The sequence below is a fragment of the Tenrec ecaudatus genome, chromosome 4 (genome assembly GCF_050624435.1).
Source record: "Tenrec ecaudatus isolate mTenEca1 chromosome 4, mTenEca1.hap1, whole genome shotgun sequence".
Lineage (NCBI taxonomy): Eukaryota > Metazoa > Chordata > Mammalia > Afrosoricida > Tenrecidae > Tenrec > Tenrec ecaudatus.
This window is the reverse complement of record NC_134533.1, coordinates 99,472,178-99,486,757: the sequence shown is the minus strand read 5'-3', so window position 1 is coordinate 99,486,757 and position 14,580 is coordinate 99,472,178. Positions and strand designations below refer to the sequence as shown.

Sequence of the window (14,580 nt, the reverse complement as noted above, 5' to 3'; positions counted from 1 at the left end):
CAAGCAAAAGTTGAACTGCCACTCACTGAGTTGGGCCACGAGAGAATAGCGAGGCTCTCTGCTGCTGGGAAGCTGTGCGGCCTAGAAAACCCGACAGGGTCACTGTGAGTCAGTATTGACTGGATGGCAGGGGGTTTTGTTTGCATACAGAGTGCTTTTCCAACCACCCAACATCATTTCTCCATACTACCCCTGCATCAAAGCCCATCTCAATCAGAGCAAGGAAAAACTAGATAGAATAGGACCTCTGTTAGCCAGAATGGCCAGGGAAGGGGAGTTCTGGCTAGTATTTGGGTTAGCTACGGAAATATTGGTGTGACTGATTCAACAATCTAACAGGTATCAGCTCACTTTCCACCCTAAGTCAGCACAGTGTAATGTCCTGTCTCCGTGGTGACTCGGGATCCTACCTGTCTCGGAACCATCATTATGAACAGCACTTACTACCAAGAAATGCCTAAAAGGATGCAGAAGATATAGGCGATTGGACCGAATGTATGGGGAGCCCAGGATTACAGAGACCAAACTAATTTCTCTTCTCATCCTTTCCTTCCCCTGCGATCAGAATTGGGAAAGGCCCCCAAATTAACACTAGTCAAATGTTCCAAGGGAGTCGGGCGCACATTCATGCAGGTGGGCCCAAGTTTGTGTCAACTTCATTAACCTAAAAAGTGACATTTTCCTCCCTGGTTACTTGGTAAATCACAAAGAAGGAAGCTTTCCCTGGCTCCTGTGTGCTTTTGAGGAACCCCATCATCAGGGAGCGAAGCGAGCTGTGTAATTACAGTTTGAGACATGACTCATCCTTGCTCGGAGGGCCCAGACCTGTGTGGCTCTATAAAAGCAGCTGAAGGTCGAAGTGCAAATGTGCACTGTCTGCCGTCCCCGGGCTGTTATAATTACCCAGCGACCAGGAGGAGATGAAGGTGCTCCCTGCATCTGGCCTCGTCCTCCTCCTCATCACCGCTTTGAAGTTTTCCACGGCAGCCCCCTCCCTATTGGCAGCCACTTCCAGGACCTCAAGGACCAACTACCGCCTTGCCCAGGTTGGTCAATCTTTGCACAATTTCCCTCTTCCTGCCCCGCTGTCCAGGACAACCTGGAAAGGGAAAAATAAGTCAAAATCGGTTCCTCTTAAAGTCATTTTATAAGTCCACTGAAGTCTAATAGATACAGTCTCTTGGTCATTGAAGACCAACCTCTGGCACATAGTAGGTGCACATGAACACATCATGACTGAGTAAATGAAAGAATAAATGCCTGTCTAGATGTCTCATCCCTTACACTTGGGAGTGGCTTACAAAAATACATGCAATGCAATGCAAAAATAAGTTAAGAAAACTATTTGAAGAATTGTGGAGGGGAGGGAAAATCAGGACAGTGGCAGGTTTGCAGACTCGACGTGGATGATCAATTTAGGGATAAGCTTCCTAACATTCACATCAAAAGATTTCCTGTGCTTAATTTTTTAATGGCTCTTGTATTCGGGATAATTTTAACTGAAATTAAAATTGGATCAAGTTTTTCCGCTGTGCTGAACCTCTTTTATTCAAAGGGCATTCCTTTCTAAAGCCTATTTCTGAACCACATGCAGTCTCCGGATTGTGAACAAGGTCCGTTTCTACAACTGCCTTTTAAGTTGACTTTGTATGCTAGTCACGAGCGTTAGGTACTGTTCATTTCTAACATCAGTCAGTCAGATGGTTGTCTTACAATGTAAGACGTAATGTACTTTTCAATGCATAAACACTGGGGAAATACTTCCAGAGACCTAAAAGAGCATTAACACGATATTATAATAACATTAATGCTTTGACGTGTGTAGAAAGATAGTACTTGTTCTTTACTATGCACCATGGTATGTACTTGAAAATTTTAAACTAATAAGCTTTAGGAAGGTTGGTTCATCACTTGTTACCCAGGAACTGTCTATGTCTTATTTGCTTACTCTTTCTTGTTTTTCTTTTTAAAATATCTCCCATTTGACTGTCGAAAATGATTTTTTACAAATGATCTATAATCGAATTTTTCAGTACGTGATTTAAAATGACTCAGTGGGTATTTACTTCTGAGTGGTTTTGCATGTTAGAGGAACATGGTAATCCTTCATCGAAAGGATGGGTCAATAATGATGACATTTCCCCGTTAGTGGAAGGTGCGTGTCAGGGATGGTTTTACACTAGAGCCCTGGTGTCAGTAATCTGTGATTACCAACTCTGCCCCAAGATTGCATTCCCTCCTGCCAGGCTACACCTGTGTACAGCTCAGATCGTCACATTCAAAGCTGGCTTCCCACAGAGCATACCCACATGTCCCCCGCATGTTATGGACAGCTCTTGCCCGTTCTAATTGATCAATTCCCTACCACACCACCTGCTAATCATTTTGAATACCAGACCTGCATATAATCCTCTTAGTGGATGCTCAGTCCAGGCCTGTTGAATTGAATTTCCTTTGACTTAAGCCCACTATTTTGAGGAGCTAAATTCAAAATAAGTTGGGATACCTGATTCAATTTCAAGTTGTAATTTATAGGTGCCACCAAGCTGTGCACCCCATTTCTCCACATACATCTTGCCTCCAGTTAGCGCCATGGCACTCAGAAACCCAGTAACTACAGAGGCTCTGAGTTTCCCATTGGGAGGGCTTCTGAAGTCAGAACAGATCAAGAGACCTTGCTTCTAGTTTAGTTAATCAACATTGGCGTTGGTCCAAACCTGAACACAACCATTAATTTATAAATGTCAATAGCTGCTGTCCAGCTAGTGTGTAGCCTCCAATGCTGAAAAGAACAACCATCTGGCCTTTAGAGATAAGATTAGTCAACCCCTGACCAGTCTGCAGGAATAAGGCCAGAGTCTATCCTTGGCAGGTATGTATGGGAAGAAGGAGATCGCCTTGGTATATTGAAGGATCTATCCAAACATGTCAGCACTCCCTGATCTTCCTTATGACATACTGTCCGAAACGCTTAAACCAGAGAGAAAGAATACCTTGCCACGTGGCAAGCAATACCATGTCCTACCTGCCACAGCCCTGCTCATACAGACAGAACCCATCACCCTTTTGGGGGTTGAAATGATCTGGTCAAACCTCTAACATGGACTCACAGTGATTAAAAAGAATAATGTCCCACTTCAGGCTTTATAGAAATATGTAACCACTTTGCCAGTCTTACAAAATAACAAAGCAAGACGAGAAATAGCCAGCTTCCGTCCATTTATTCAACAATGATTTATTGAATGCCTACTGTGTGCTGTGTCTCAAGGTCAGTTCTAAGTCATGGAGAAACATCAGTAAAGTTTCTATCCTTTGGGTGCCTGCATGGGAATGACAAAAGTTATCAACAAGCCAATCAATAAGTAGACAAGATCACTTCAGGGAGTAACAAGTGATATTGGAAAAATTACAATCAAGATTATAATTGGGAAAAATAATACTAATAACTGGGACAGAGGGTCCCCATCACTGATTAGTCTGGAAAGAACTCTTTGAGGACGTATCATCGGAGATGATCCAGAACTATCTGAAAAGTTGTATGATGTGAAGATCCAGGGACAGGGCCATTCAAAGAAAATAACATGGCAATGGCGGTGTGTGAAGGAGCCTGAAGTGTGGGTGGAGCTAGGAGATCAAGGATGAGGAACTCTAGATGACTCCTAGAGGCAAATTCCATCTAAAGGACCCTCTGGAAGCCTGGGGCAGGTCAAACATGACTCTCTTCTGTCTAAATTTTTCACTAAGAAAAAACAAATGAGTTCTTGTGCCTTGAAAACATCAATGTTTCCTAATACGGCACACTTCTTGCTCCCACACTAAGGAACACCACCATCTACACTTGAAAGGGTGAATGGGTGTTGAATTTATGTACTTAATGTTAACATTGAGTTGACTGTTCCCTATAGGGACCCCAAGTGTGTCACAATAAAACCGTCTTCCAGGGGGGTTTCAAAGGCTGGTGCTTTCGGAAGTAGATTGCAAAACCTTTCTTCTGAGCCTCCTCAGATGCCTAAACTTAGCCTCCAAGCTTGCGGTTAGCAGCCAAGCACTTAACTACTGCGCCACCAGGACGCCATCTCAACACGCACTAGAACCTGGGATTTGTCACCCCGTAGCAAAATTTCTCACAATCCACTTCTATGACTCAGAAGAAAAATGAGAGAAAGGAATATTACAGAAATTATTTTTCTGAACTTCTTGTATTGAAGTGTACCTAAGTCCGCGTACTAAGCTCATATTCTCAGGAAGGATTCAAAGAAGGTGCCCAGGCTCAAGCTAATACGGGAGCTTGTGTGAGCAACCTCCTGGACCCCTGTATTTCTCTCTGTCAAGTGTTTAAAGAGAAGTCGAGATGACCGCCTGGGAGCCAATTCCAACATTCTGTGACTTTAACAGTGGGGAAAAGGGGGTGAAGAGGAGGACAAATGAGGCAATTCTGGTGAGTGTTGACATCTTCCAGGTGTCCAGATGGTGTAGTGGGTTAGTGCAGCTGCCACTTGTCTGTCACCAGATGCACGTGTGTTGTGATGGTGCTGAACACCAACTTGCAAACTAAGATGGATGGAGAAGACAGATCCAGTATGAAAATGAAGCCAATGAAAATCCTATGGGTCACAGTGGTCCCCTCCTGTTGTGCATGAGCTCTCTCTAACTCTGGAGCCAACGCAAGAGCAGGAAGATAGATAGATAGATAGATAGATAGATAGATAGATAGATAGATAGATAGATAGATAGATAGAATGAGGATAGATAGAGATAGATAGGTAAATCACTAAACAGTTTGCTACATATGAGGAGCTTCAAAATTTCATGAGAAATAGAATTCAAATATAATGGAATTCTGTCCACAAAGTTGTGTGTGTGTGTGTGTGTGTGTGTGTGTGTATGAACCACGGACTGTCAAAAGAACAACAAATCTGTCTTTGAAGAATTACCGTCAGAGTGCCCCTTAGAGGCCAGGTGGCAGGACTTCATCTCCAGCCCTTTGCATGTGCTGTCAGCATGGAGCTCTCCCTGCAGAAGGACAGCGTGCGTGGTGGAGGGGAGGACTCGTGACAAGCTGGATGGACACAGGGGTGAGACACGGGTTCACACATCCAAGCCATTGTGATGAGGTGCAGGACCTAACAGTGCTTCGCTCTCCTGTGCCCCGGGGCCACTGCACGTCGGAACCATCTCGTCGGCCCCTCCAATATACCAATGGATATGTGCTATATTTAAATATGTATAACTTTGTAAATGTGTACACTACTCTTCCTTCCACCACTAACATATGAAAACTGTTAGTCTCTCTAGTCTTTCAAAACATCTTTCAATAACTTGGAGCCAGAATTCAGGTGAGGCAAGGTGGGATTATGCTTATTGTAAAATGTGGTACATTTTTTAGCATGGATTTTCGCATATATTTTTATTCATTTGATATTATTTAACTTAATCACTGGATTGCTGGTACTTCCTCACTTACTTCGCCCTTATACTGACTTAGGAAGATGCAACTGTGTGGGTTGCCATACACAAACCTTTTGGGGTCACTAATATGATTTGCTCCATCCCAGTAGTTGTATGACTTACACTGAATGATTAATGACTCTCAAGAAGCCCTGGAACACTTTAGGATAAGCGAGGTCAGTGGTTCAAACTCACCAGCTTCCCCAAAGGAAATAGATCAGGCTGTCTGCTTCCATAAATGTCTATAGTCCCAGATACCCGATGGAGCAGTTCTCTCCTGTCCTGTAGGGTTGCTATTAGGCAGATCAGCTCGATGGCAGTGAGACCTTGAGCGCCTTTCTTTCCTTAACCTTCATTGTGAAACCAATATTAGAATGCAGAGTATAGCACATAACTTACAAAAGAACAAAAGATTTGAAATGAAAATTAAAGTCAAGTCTCAGAAACATATCCCAACACTACAATCTGGGGACTTCACTCTTGGTATATGATATCTGTAAAAAGATTAATAATTTAAATAAACATAAAAGGAATAAAAACTGTCACGTAAAATAAGAAACGTCTAGTCTTATTCACAAGCTTACCTCTGAGAAGCACATCTCAAGCATCACATCATCACAGCCTCAACCTGAACTCAAGGGAATGATTCACAGATTTGGTGTCTTCTTGCAAAATCAGATCGGAAACATAACATGATCACCTGAGATTGCCCAACCTGAGATGGAAATGGGTCCAAACAGTCACACGTTCACTTCAGAGGTACCCACCCGGGTGTCAGGGTCGGGGTGCTCTCCCTTCCCTTCCTCTTGGGTCCTCAGCTGCCCTAAGCTCTCCAGGAGGGGTTGCCACTAGGTAAGTGTGAGCTCCAGGGATGAAGTGAGGAGTCTGTCCCAACAATAGCATCTACTCTCCTTTTAGAAACCCTTGGCTACAGGAAAGAATGAGAAGTCTCTGGTGGCACAAGCAGTTGGTGCTAAACTACAAATCAAAAAGGTGTTGGTTCAAACCCACCCATCAATAGCTCGCAAGATGTGGTGATGAGCATTCATAAAAATTACAGCCAAGAAAACCCCATGGAACAGCGCTGCTCTGTGACATGTAGAGTTTCCAGTATTGTATATAATTCTCTGTGTGTGTGTGTGTGTGTGTGTGTGTGTGTGTTGGCACAGTTTAAACCCACCAGACACTCCTCAGGAGAAAGTTGAGGCTACATGCCCTCAAAGAGATTGACCAACTCGGAAACTTTGTACAAGGTTGCTACAGAGTTAGAAATCAAGTTAGAATCAGTAGGTTTGCTTTGGGGTCGATACATATAGATGTGTGTGTATAAATATCTGGTTTATGTAATTATAGAATAGTGATCATACTCTGTGTAACAATTTCTCTTCTGATTGTCTCAGCATATTTCCATTACATTGAGAGCATTATTCCAGATCATCAAATGTTCTTCAGAAATGTGAGCTTACAGGGGTTGTAATAACATAATCCAAAGGAGAGAATGGTGTCAGTGCTTAAATTGTGAACCCCTGGTTTGCAGAAGGCTCTGGATGACAGAGGAAGCCCCAAATTCATTGCAGGGTTCACACATGGATGAAGTTTCTGGTGAATCCCCTCCAATCATAGTCGAGGGTTTTAACACTCTGTTATCAGACAAATCCTTGTAAAGTTGGTTATGGAAGCCGTAGTTAAGTCAAAATGTAGCATCTTATAATTCAACCACCCTTTCGAAGCCTTTGAAAGCTGCTTTGGTTTGTTTTATTAAGTGGAGGAGAAACACATGTGGATTAAGCTCCTGGTGAGTTCCCTCTGCTCAGAGACCAGGGGCATGGACAGCCTTGCTCACAGGCAGCATGTCTGGAAGGTGGACAGCTGCAGGTGCAGAAAGGTTAAAATTTAGCACCTTGTCATCGATCTCCCTTATGATCCACTTAAATTTGTTCTAGTGTTTAATAGTTTCTGCTTTCTTTTCAAAAGAGGTCTTTATCTGTTTTACTTTGTTATTCATGTTAGTGTTGTTTGTTTGTTTGTAAATATTTTTCTGTATATGAAATCTAAAAATCGGATTAGACCAGTACCTGCACACTTCTACAGATAAGAACCCCCAACACAGGGAATCCAGGACAGATAAACCCCCCAGGGCCAACAAGGAAAGTAGAGATACCAGGATTAGGACAGGTGGGGGGAGAAATGGGGAGCAGATATCGGGCTCAAGTGGGAAGAGAATGCTTTGAAAATGATGATGGCGGCATATGTGCAAATGTGCTTGACCCACTGGATGAATGTATGCGTTGTGGTAAGAGATGTAAGAGCCCCCAAAAAAAGTATCAAAAAAAGAAATCTAGGATAGGTTCATCTATAGTGACAGTAACTATTAATGGTCCTTTCGGGAAATAAGAGGTGAGGTTGGGGGGGAATGGGGAGCTAATAACAACGAGTGCAAGAATTAAGAAAATGTTCTCACACTGATGGGTGGTGATTGTACAGCTCTTCTTGATGTAACTGAACTGTTGAATTGTATGATATGTGTATTATACACCAATGAATCTGTTGGGGAAAATAAATAAATAAAACCTTTGAAGGAATTGTATTGCTCTCAGGGGAGGAAAAAAACATGATCTTAGTAGATGCCTACTATTATTTTAAATGAATATATAATCCTATCGCTGAATAAATCTCCTACTGTTAATATTTATTCTACTTCCACTTTTTCATTATGTATATGTACACAAATGTGTCCATATAACATATATAACTGATATGAAGTTGCTAGGTAATGTGTAAGTAATATGTGATTTATAAATCACAAATAACATGTAAAGATAAACTTTTTATTAAAAACAATAACAAGTTCACTGCCACTGACCCTGTAAGGACAGGAGAAAAGTACCCCTGTGGGTTTCTGAGACTGTAACTCTTGATGGGAGTAGAAAGCCTCAGAGTGGCGAGTGGTTTCGAAATGTTGACCTTGAGGTAATCAGGCAAGCACGTAATCACTATGCCACAAGGCTCCTTATATATATGATAAATATACATAAAATTTTGTCTCCATTCATTTTCTAGTTAACGCAGGTGAAGTTCCCTGCTCAAAGCCAGTCCCCAACCTTGCATTTGGTTGGCTCTGCCTCATTTCTTTCACCCCAATCTAGCCCAAGGCATAGAAAAGTATTTTGAACAACATATGAAGGATTTTTAAGCCTGTATAAAAACCTTAAAATGTATGGCTAATTTGACTTGTCTTTCAGAGGCAAAGAGCCTCCTAGGAAACTTTTGTTCATAGAAACAACCTCGAACCCAGCACACACAGAAGATGCCTGACTTGATTAATAAAAGCCTCAGGCAGGAACTAGACTGACCCGGTGCTGCCTTAGTACCCGAGCAGTGGAGAGGACCCCCTTCATCAGACTGGTAGCCTCGGGAAAGAAATAAGATAGTCTTGATTTCTCCAAACAAGGTCATATTTATGGGTACAGGGGTTAGGATACACGTGTATACACACACATACATATATATATATGCATGTATGTGTGTGTGTGTGTGTGTGTGTTCACAGGAATAGAGACCCCTATCTTATCGGAGCATGAGTTTCCCAGACACAGTGCCAGAGACATGTCGGCCTGCCTCTCCGTTTCAGGCGTACCTTGAGAAGTTTTACCCAAAGGAAGGAGAACACCTGGTTGGTGAGATGGTTGCCAGAGGAAGCAATTCCATGATAAGGAAGATTAAGGAGCTGCAGGCCTTCTTTGGCCTCCAAGTCACGGGGAAGTTGGACCAGCAGACAATGAACGTGATCAAGAAGCCTCGATGTGGAGTCCCAGACGTGGCCAACTACCGCCTCTTCCCAGGTGAACCCAAATGGAAAAAAAATACTTTGACATACAGGTAATGAGATCGAGTCTTTCCAAAAGAGAAACTTACCTTTCCTTTCCTTTTGACAATCACCCCTACTGCACTGCATGGGATCAAGGCTCATCACCTCCATGAGAAAGAATCAGGGAGTTTTCCTTCCAACCTTCAGACAACGACAAGGGTATTCAATAGAAAACAGGACCTTGGGACTATCCTGACAATTAGGCATTAGAGACCATTGCACCAGGTAGAAATAACTCCTTTTTCTTTCAATAAAAAGAACCGAGCCCGGATTAATAGGCTGACAGTATCCGCCCTGGGAGTGCAGTTAACGCACTTGGCTGCTAGCCAAAAGGCTGGACGTTTGTGGTTGTCCAGACGCACCTGGAAAGGAAGGGCTGGCCCTCTAGTGCTGACAAAGGTCAGTCATTGAAAGTCCTCGGGGCACAATTCTACTCTGGCACACAAGGGTCTCCATGAGTTGGAATCAATTAAAAAACAATTGGTTTACGAGTTTATCATCTAGTTTCCTTAAAACAACCTCCTGAATCCAAAGGATAAAATCAAATCCATGCATCAAACTAACGTTTTTCATTCATTAAAAGAATCAATTGTTCTTTACTTTCTAAGTGCCCGCGTTAGCCATTCGCTTGGGCAGGAGGGTGCAAAGCTGATGCATGGTCTTCTCTGACTGTAGGGAACTCCGTTCCTTTCGGGGAGACATGATGCACATGGGCACACAGGTTTCAGCAGCTCCACATGGAAAGTGCAGAAGAGCAGGTCGAAGCAAAGACCTGTGGGAGCCCAAGGGAAGGCGGGCAGCGATTTGAAGAGTAAACAGAGCAACCCATCTGCAGCCCCAGGGGCCGCCAACCTCCACTTTTCAGAGTCCCTCCTGCCAGGAAAAAGGATGTGACTGGACTCTCTACTCCTGTAAAGAGTTATCATCTCAGAAACCCAAAGGGGCACTTCTACCCTGTTCGACAGGGTCACCATGTGGTGGCATAGTGGATTCTGAGTGGGGTTGCTACCTGCAAGGTCAGCAGTTCAAACTCACCAGCAGTGAGTTTGCTTTTCTATATGGTCATCCTCTAGATCATCTGACCTTGTCTTCTACAGGCCCAAGGAATCTGTGTAGCCTAAGGGATACGCCCAATGGGGATATCTTCTCCCTGTGTTCTGGGTATTCAAGCCAAGCCTCCCTAAACCATAACCCTAGACCAGTCTCTGTGGTCAGTGTAGGCCTTCATGCAAGGTCCAGCCAACTGACAGTGAGTCACTGATAGTGCCCGCCCCTCCCCTTGGCGAGGGATAGACAGTCACACTTGAGTCTCTCCCGTGTCAGAGGGAAGGGGCCTTGGAAGGAAGGGGAGTATCGCTATTGGCCAGGTCTCTCCTTTTCATTCTTGCCCCCTGGGTTTCCCAAGCAAGAAAGCAGAACCAGCAAACAGCAGGAGGGAGCATGAGGGCCTGGTGTGTTGGGGCAGCCGTGCCAGCCCCTGGGTAAGGAGTGCAGGAGTGGAGGGTGAGGGAAGATGTTTCCGGGAAATGACGCAAGAGCGAGAGGCAGATTTGGGCTGCATTTAAGATGAGTGCACCTGAATGATGACTCAAAAAGCAAGCCGAACTCGCGGCTGATGGGTTCGAACTGCTTACCTTGCAGGTTACAACCTCACTCCTAACCCGCTACGCCGCCGCCACCAGGCCTCCAGGAACAAAGACTGGGGGGGGGGGGGAACCCACTAAATTAAACTCACTGTCACTGAGCCAATTCTGACTCACAGTCACCCTTTAAAACAGAGTAGAACTGCCACTGTGGGTCTCTAAGACTGCAACGCTCTATGGGAGTGGAATATCACATCTTTCTCCCACAGACTGGCTGGTGGTTTCCAACTGCTGATCTTGTGGTTATCAGTCCGGTGCATAACCACTGTGCCCCCAGGGCTCCTGTGGACAAAGACTGCAAGGCTGGACTGTTGCAATCGTTCAAGCACCAGCTTGTAACGGCCAGTCTTTAAATCTTCAGGGTTTAGTTTGTTACATTTTCAAGAATTTTGTGTAATAGCTACCAGGGAAATACTATTAACTTACAATTAAGTTACATTATAAACAACAGCTCATTGTTATCATTCTCTTACTGCACTTTACTACTACCTACATTTGTGAGGTTATTTACATAGTGTTTTATTGTTTATCTCTTCCCAACGTCCCCTTAAATGAGGGTAAGCTGGTAGCTTGAACTTTTTCAGATCCAGATTATTCACAGCATGGAAATTTAAAAGCCCTGAAGAAAAATCAAAGTTTTTTATCCTTGTAAGAGCCCAAATCAGATAGGCAAACGAGGTAGAAAGAGGCCAGGTGATTCTACTTATTAGCTGCCGCTCTTTGGGATAAGCATGTGTGTATGATCTAAAGATGGGTGATTCGAACCCATGGCAGCTCAGGCGGAGAAATGGTCAGCCGTCAGCTCCCTTAACTATAGAGTCTTGCTGGTGTAGTGGTTCCTCATTGGGCTTTGACTTGTAAACAGCCTCAGAAACCCTCAGGGGTCGCTATGAGCCAGCATGGACTCCTGGCAGTGAGTTTATAGAATCATTGGTCGTTGTTTTGTTTGGGGTTTAGGTTTTGATGAGCCTATTGGTCCAGAAGGTGGCGCTCAAAGCACAATTATTGCTCTCCTGTGAGTTTAAAAAACAAACAGCTACCTAGTGGATGCCAACTCCTATCCACTTGACAGGACAGAATAGATGAGAGCTGCTGCTTGTGGGTTTCCAAGGCTGCAAATCTTTACAGGAGTAGAAAACCTCATCTTTCTCCCCAAGAGTAACTGGTGGTGTCGAACTGCTGATCTTGAGATTCACGAAAATCCAAGCTGTTAGTAAAGAAAAATCCTATTAGGATATGAACACAGCAGTGATTGTGAGTTAATTAAGAGGAATGCAAAGTTTACATAATTCCTTAAGTTTTGTCCAGCGTTTTCTTAAATTATATTCTAGAGTTTGGACCACACACAGCAAGGATAAGATCAAAGAACAAGTTAATTCGAAACTTGGAGAGGTACAATAACCCCCCAAACCACACCCACTGCCATGAAGTTGATTCCCATTCAGAATGGCCTCATTTGGGCAAAGTGGAACTGCTCCTTAGAGTTTCCAAGACTTTAATTCTTTACAGAAGCAAACAGCTTGTCTTCCACTCGTGAGCAGCTTGTGGATTTGAACTTCGGACTCTGGCTAGCAGCCCAACACCTAACCCCTGGCCCCACCAGGCCTCCTTAGATGTATGAGGTGCTTAGAAGTATAAGGTGCCTGTGATAAATAAAGAACCCTGCCTCTAGGCAATGGCACCAACACTGTCGTGCCACTCTTACTTCTGAACAACCCCGCCAGCACTACCCCATACACACAAAAAAGTCTGTCTACAGGCCATCTCAATGCGCCTTAATGGCACAGTGGTTACCACTCAGCAACTAATTAGAAGGTTTGCAGTTCAAACCCACCCATTCACTCCATGGAAGAAAGACCACGTGATCTGCTTCCATGAAGCTCGCAGCCTAGACTTCATCGGTGGCGGTTCTACTCTGTCATATGGAGTCCCCAAAATCCTCTCAACAGCAAACAACGGCAGTATCCTGTCCAGATAACTGCTGGCTCTCAAGATAGCGTCTTACAACATAACCTAGAGGATTAAAAAAAAGACAAACTATAGCACAAGATGCAAACTCTGGAGTCAGGTAGACCTGGTTTGAAATCCTGACTAATCAGAGAATGTAGATCATTATTGCTACCTCTCTCTTAAAGGTTGCTGTGAGAATTAGATGGCGCTTAAACAGGGCCCAGCTGCAGTCTGTTCAATGATTAGCTGTTACGGTCATTGCTTTGTCCATCTCTAGAGCCTAGGTCAGGACCTTTCTCAACATTATTCTCTCCTGGATCTAGTCCTTTCTCCAATCCCGTTATTCTTAGTCAGCTCAAAGATATGCTGAACATCTCTTTAATAAGAGGACATTTCAACATACTGCTATATGGAAAGAGCCCCCCTGGTGTTGTGGAAGTAAGTGTGGAACTGATAACCACAAGGTCAGATGTTCAAACTCATTAGGAGCTTAACCGGAGACCGATGATGCTGTCTGCTACCACGAAGATTTACAATCTCAGAAACCTTAAGGAGCAGTTCTGCTTGTCCTATAGGATGTATGTGATTCAGAGTCAACTCAATGAAAGTAGTTGGATTTGGGTTTTTTGTTTTATTTGTTTATATAAAGCCAAAGCATATTGAAAATATTGTGAAAGCATCAAGTGGTCCCTTGTGGATGTTTCTAGGTTCCTCCTTCAACTCTGTAGTTCACTCCTCCTGACCTGGGGTGACATTTCTCCTTGCTCCTTCCCACTTTGGTTCTAGATTGAATTGTTCCCCATCTCTCTGGAATATGCTCCCTTCCCTTTGAAGCCCTGGGTTTACTGCTATTGATTTCTGGTTGGATTTGCACTAGCTACATTAGAATAGCCTGGGATACTGGCTAAAATGCAGATCCCTGGACCACACCTGCCCGGGGAGAAAGATGAAGCTTTCTTCTCCTGTAAAGAGTTACAGTCTCAGAACCCACAGAGCAGTTCCACCCTCTCCTATAGGGTCACTATGAATCAGAATTGACCTTACAGTCAATTAAGATTAATTAGTCTAAGATTAATCAGAGTTAATCTTAGAAACTTACCGGGACAGTTCTACCTTGTCCTACAGGGTTACTATGCGTTCACATCCACTCGGTGGCTGTGTGAATTGAGTTGAGTTGGGTCACCCCTGTGCATTAACTAACTCCCAAGAGCCTTTAAATTAAGAGCCACTTGGCAGACCCTAAAACCACGGACTTTTATTCATTCATTGGCCTATTTCACAAGCATTGGCTACGTTCCTGCTATGTGCCAAACATTGGACTAGGAACTGAAGAAAGGAAGGATGCTCGATCCCTGCTCTCGAATGCCCCTAGATGGCGGCCTCACAGAGCTGGTTTCTCTCTGGCTATCCATACTCCGGCCCAGCCCAATGTCTGTTTCCCTCTCCTCCCATGCCAGGCTCCAGAGCAGCAAATCCTGGAACACAACCAGCTCCACTGTCGCCCACTGGGTGTCCGAAAAGCTCCATCCTGTTCTGCCTTCACACATCACTATAGCACGAGGACCTACTCAATGGCTCACTCTTTCTCCAGGCCGGGAGAGTGGTCTTTCTGTTGAAGTCAGCACTTCCTCTTTACCAAACCCTTTCTTTTTAGTGTAGAAAAGACATTCC

At 44.0% G+C, this 14,580-nt stretch overlaps 1 protein-coding gene across 1 annotated transcript in view; it reads left to right on the top strand.

The window, feature by feature from the left end:
• Nucleotides 1–920: 920 nt before the first annotated feature.
• Nucleotides 921–14,580, top strand: part of LOC142447009 (matrix metalloproteinase-20) — a 52,994-nt gene continuing 39,334 nt past the window's right edge. Inside the window, exons 1-2 of the mRNA XM_075548727.1 lie at nucleotides 921–1,046; nucleotides 9,080–9,327. Coding sequence (XP_075404842.1) covers nucleotides 921–1,046; nucleotides 9,080–9,327 — 374 coding nt within the window. The remainder of the gene's footprint in view (nucleotides 1,047–9,079; nucleotides 9,328–14,580) is intronic.